This window comes from Budorcas taxicolor, chromosome 15 (genome assembly GCF_023091745.1).
Source record: "Budorcas taxicolor isolate Tak-1 chromosome 15, Takin1.1, whole genome shotgun sequence".
Lineage (NCBI taxonomy): Eukaryota > Metazoa > Chordata > Mammalia > Artiodactyla > Bovidae > Budorcas > Budorcas taxicolor.
In genome coordinates, this window is record NC_068924.1 from 78902935 (window position 1) to 78908024 (window position 5090).

Sequence of the window (5090 nt, forward strand, 5' to 3'; positions counted from 1 at the left end):
TCAGGCCACGACTGCCTTCTCCACTGTTTTGCCAGTGCTAAACAAGGCCTGGCAAGGAAGAAGTGCTCTTACAAATATTTACAGTACCAATGAATGAATGTGGAAATAACAAGCTAGCTTACCAGGAAAAAAAAAAAAAAGATTTTTTATGATGCATCCGATCCTCCCTGCATCCGGTCTCTCCCTGTTGGTGACCCCACAATAAGAAGTTCACGGCACTGCCGACAGGCGCACTTGGGTCATGTTGCACTGGTGCTGCGGTGTTGAGCTGTTCTGTTCCAGTTTGTAACCGCTGCCAGGGCAGCACCTTGGCTGGTCGATTTTCCTTTTAGCTTTAAGAGCGGCCATGAGCTGACCGAAAGATTCCAGAACTAGGCTGAAAGGCAGTGGGACCCAAGAAAGCTCTTGTTCTGGAGTGAATCTCTTCAAACTAGGCAAAAGTGGATTCCTTGTCAAGGGCTCCTAAAGACAGAAGCTGTTAAGGATGCTCCCGCTGGAATCTCACTCAAAAACAACAAACCATCTCAGAAGCAAAATCTCACCTGAATCTCCATCCCCTGGTGTCTTGTCATAGACAGAGCAATTGCTGCCCCCTAGGGGTAAGAGAGCAGCCTTCCCAGGTGGCTCAGATGATAAAGAATCTGCCTGCAATGCAGGAGATCTGGGTTTGATCCCTGGGTCCAGAAGATCCCCTGGAGAAGGAAATGGCAACCCACTCCAGTATTCTTGCCTGGGGAACCCCATGGACAGAGGAGCCTGGCAGGCTGCAGTCCACGGCATTGCAAAAGAGTTGACAGCTACTAAACAACAGAGGTAGGAGGGGCAGGCCTGGGGCAGCCGTGTGCGTGGGACAATCTATGGTACCTGCCAAGAAAAGTCAAGAGGACCGAGTGCCTCACGTGTTGCTTTCCCCTTTTTATTAAAAATAGACCCAAACACTTTATATATCATACAAAAGTTTCGTTCGCTGGTGGCAGCCTCGAGGACACCTAGCCTCGTGGCACTGAGCCCCCACCTTCCCTCCGAGGGCCTGCATCCCAGGGAGCAGTGGCCGGGCCCAGAGGACGCCCACCAACCCTGCTCACTCTGGAGACTGCCAGCCGGGCATGGGGGCTGGAATTCCGGGGGGACCTCCCCCCACCCCACCCCATGGCAAAGGTCAGATACTCGAAAGTGCCTCTTCAGTGCCAAGGTAGACTGCCAAGTGGAGTGAAATGCAAACCCCTGGGATGCTTTGATGATCTCCCAGGGCCTGGGACTTGGGATTTTTTTTCTTCCAACCCCCACCCCACGAATCCTGGCTCCTGCAAATAGGGGGTGGGAAACGTCACCCTTAAGAGACTGGTGCCTCCCAGCGTCTGAGGCCAGCGTTTCACTCCACCCTGAGCCTCTTCTCACCTGCTGTTCTGTGGCCTAGGATCTCCCAGCGCCAGGACTCGAGGTTCGCTCGCAGAGGTGGAGCAAACGGGGCTTCCTCCCGGGGGCCCTCGCTGCCTGCCTCTCTGCCCGGCCAGCCCCTCGGCTTTCGGAACCTTGGGGGCGACAAGTCCCCACGGCCACCCCTTCCCCCCCCCGTTTCTGTCTCTCCCTGACTGCTGCCCACGCCTGAGCCTTCAGCACCCCTGGGGTACCCCAGACCCCCATTCCAGGGGGGCCTGGGCGTGATGGGGTGGCGGCGGGGGGAGGGGCGGCGGGAGCAGGGTTCCCCCCAGGGGTGGGGCAGTGCTCATGCTGGTATGGAGGCGCGGCCGGGCGGGGGCAGGTGTGGGAGGGTGGGGCATGCGTCGGGAGGGCAGAGGCCACCGGAAGCCCTCAGTCCCAGCCGTTGTCCTTCACCATGTGCGACATCTCAATGATGTACTTCCCCTCCTTGTACTTCTGGCTCGTCTCAAAAGCCTGCTCCTGGCGGGGGGGGAGGCCGGCAATGTGGGCCGGCAGGTCCGCCTACCGCCACCGGCGTCAGCGCGCCCCCCACCCGGTCCCCCCACTCCTAGCTCCCTCCTCCCTCTGGGTCAGGCAGACACCTGACGGGTGGCCACTGGGGCCTGGGGGGCCACGGAGACGCCCCACCCCCGCCTTCAGAGGGTGGCCCTCCCCCCGGTACTTACATATTTCCAGCCCAGGGTGGTTTTGCAGCTCTCGCAGAAAATATCAGCTACCGAGTGCAGCCCCGTGAGCAGGAGGCGCTGTTCAGCTGGCCCGCACCCCACGTTGACCCTGGGAGACGGGAAGGACCCAGCACGCGGGGCGGGGGGGAGCGGGGTGTCACTCCGTCAGCGCACCCCCAAAACAGCCCAGAGGGCCCAGCATCTGGAGAGCGCGCGACCCACCCAGCTGAGAGCCCTACCTCCAGCGCCCCACCGCTTGCTGTCTGGCGCCTGGCACCCTAGTTCTCCCCGGCTTCCGCCAAAGGAGAGGCAAACCCAGAGGGCGCAGGGCACCCACCTCGGGCGGCTCAGCCCCTCTCTGCAGAGAGGAAAGCTATTCACCCACACCGGCACACACGCACGAGGGAGAGGGGCAGACTCACACGGAGTTAAACAGGTAGGCTCGGCCATGGCTCCCCTGGAAGGACTGCGGAGACACAGGGCCGGTGGTGACTGCGGGGAACCCTTGACCCCGGGGGTCACGCGCTCCCTGAATACCCCGCGGGGGCATGGAGGCGGGAGGCCAGGCGCCGTGGCGTCACCCCCGGGTAATGTCTGGAGGAGCCTGAGGCGGGGGGCGAGGGCGGGGGTGGGAGTGACGGAGGCCGTTACCTTGGAGATGAGCTCGTCGTGTTTGGCCAGATGTGCGCGGCAGTGGACGCAGCTGTAGGTTCGGTGGCAGCGAGGCAGGTAGCTGCGGAAGGTCTTAGCTGGGAGGCAGGCGGGGGCCGGGCCAGGGTCGCAGCTGGGCATGACGGGCTGGAGGACGATGCCCTGGCGGGCGGGGGGCGCGGGCGCCGTGCAGCCCCCGCACAGACGGTCGCAGGTGAAGCAGCGGAGCAGGTTGGCTAAAGCCGTGTTTCAGGACGGGAGCGGTGCGGGGGGGCTGCCGGGCCAGGGCCCCCCCAGACGTGAGCCAGGCAGAAATGGAGGTCACCTGGGAAGGAGGGGAGGGTCACCAGGAGAGCCGGGGGAGCCCCTGCCGGGGGCACGGAAGAGCCGGGGCGCCTGCGATCACTTTCACTCCTGCTTCACCCATCCGCGGCAGCCCTGCTCCGCGCGCGCGCACACTGCATCTGCCACCTGGGCTGACCGTCTGCTCGGGCCGGCCCCGCAGCGGATGGGGGGCCTCAGCCCCGGAGGCGGTGTCTCGCCCTCCTGGGGCCAGAGCCAGCCTCCACCATTTTCCACTGGGAGCGGCCCGCTGCCATGGGAGCCGCGTCGCTGGCAAATGCTCCTTCCTCCCTGGCTTTTCCGTCCTTTTCTGAGGATGCATCCCACGTGCGCTGGTAGGCTCTGTGTCTCTGGGGCTCAAAGCCTTGAAAAAGTTGGGGATGCGTGCCGGTCCTTCCTTCCGTGACCTCGGTTTGCAAGGTAATTGGCCCCAGCACACGATTTGTGTGGGTGGGAGGAGCTTGATGAGAAAGGGAAGGAGCGCGGGCAGGTAGGCAGACACGCGCACTCGGCGCCAGTCCTCCCGGGGGCCGGGGGCCCAGAGCCTGATGGGCGTCTCTCCCGGAACCAAGGGCCTCAGACGGGGCTGCTGCCCGGTCCTGCACTTGGGTCGGCTCATCCTGGCTCGGGAGCATCACTGCGCTCGTCTTCTCAGCCTCTGAGCTCGTCTGTCTCTCTACTGCCCTCTAGGATTGTTGCCTTGTCTCTCAGTGAGGCACCCAGCCTCGGAGAGGAACGATCTTCCCTCCGGGCGCGTTTGACCGCTGGGGGCCAATGGCAAGTAGGGCCGGTGTCAGAGAGGCCGGCGGTCCCGGGCCGTGTTTGCGGCGCGGGCGCGGTGTCTCATGATGGGCAGCGTCACAGCCCCGTGGTTTGGGGGCACAAGGTTCAGGATGTTTCTTTCCCCTTCTCCCGGGGACAGGGACTCTGGGTGACGCGAGATAAAAAGAATTGCCTGGTTCTGATTAAGAATCTTGAGGAGGATTCGCAGGCTTCAGCTGCACAGTGGCCGCGGGTGCTGGAGGCAGGGATAAGGCGGGAGGTGTCCTCTGCCAGCCCTGATAAGCCAGGGAGCCTCAGCCTGCTCCTCGGTGGGGCCTGCAGGCCGGCTCTGGGTGGCTTAGCCCCGGTCTGTTTCGGGGATGCCAGCCGGGTGCCCTGGCAACAGTAGGCAGCGGAGCCGGGGTGCGCAGGCTCCATCCTGCCCTCCGCGGGGACCACCAGCACCCCAGCTGTTCCAGCATTGCCTGGGGCCGCCAGGTGGGCTCTCTGCAAAGCCTCCCGGCAGAGGGCATCGGCCGTTTAAGGCCCTCGGCCCTTGGTGGGACTCAGGAAGAGCACCCTGGGCTGAGTTCAGGGTGACATTGGGGTCCTCACCAGCAGAGCACCGGCCAGCCTCCGCTGGACACGTCTGCCTTCAGCTTTGCCCGCCAGTGAGTTCCCGGGGGCGAGCTCCACCTGGCCCCCTCGCCCCTTTCCCGGGTCCCGGGGAGGGTGCCAGGACCCCCAGCCCCACCCCGCCTGTCTCCCCTGCTTCCCTGTCCCGCCCAGGGGAGGCTGCACAGGGAGCCCGTCGGGGGGCGGGGGGCGGGGGCAGGGGGCGTCGGGGCCACTTCTCCCCCCATCTCAGACGACCGGGAGAAGCAAGGAGAGCCAGTGACGGGGGCAGAAGCGCGCCGGGGTGCGGACGGCCCCCCGAGTGAGCCGCGGCTGGACCGTGGGAGGCGGGGGGAGGGAGGGGTTGCTGAGCAAGCGGCGCTGACGGCAGAGGCGGAGGCTGGCGGAGCCAGGTGCGAATCCCGTGCCTCTTAGGGGGGAAAAAAAGGAAAAGGGGAAAAGGGAGGGGGACACCTGCTCACAATGGACGCTCGCAACTGCTCGGAGGCCGCGAGCCCCCCCGAGGGGCAGGCATCCTCGGTACGGTATGGTCCCAATGATGAGCCGCGCAGCAGGCTCCCGGGGCGGGCTTGGTGGAGGGGGGAGGGGGGG

General features: G+C 64.4%; 1 protein-coding gene across 1 annotated transcript; it reads right to left on the reverse strand.

The window, feature by feature from the left end:
- Positions 1-1812: 1812 nt before the first annotated feature.
- On the reverse strand, positions 1813-2900 carry YPEL4 (yippee like 4). Its single transcript, XM_052653226.1, has 4 exons — positions 2760-2900; positions 2531-2574; positions 2109-2217; positions 1813-1902 (listed from the first exon to the last, which is right to left on the reverse strand). The coding sequence occupies exons 1-4, from the start codon at positions 2898-2900 to the stop codon at positions 1813-1815; spliced, it is 384 nt and encodes a 127-aa protein (XP_052509186.1).
- Positions 2901-5090: the final 2190 nt, after the last annotated feature.

Bases quoted from the DNA above. Each gene is read 5' to 3' on its own strand.
- YPEL4 (XM_052653226.1), bottom strand. From the start codon at position 2,900: ATGCCCAGCTGCGACCCTGGCCCGGCCCCCGCCTGCCTCCCAGCTAAG. The intron at 2,575-2,759 runs GTAACGGCCTCC...GTGTCTCCGCAG, and splicing joins ACGACGAGCTCATCTCCAAG to TCCTTCCAGGGGAGCCATGG. The intron at 1,903-2,108 runs GTAAGTACCGGG...CCCCCCCGCCAG, and splicing joins CCACCCTGGGCTGGAAATAT to GAGCAGGCTTTTGAGACGAG.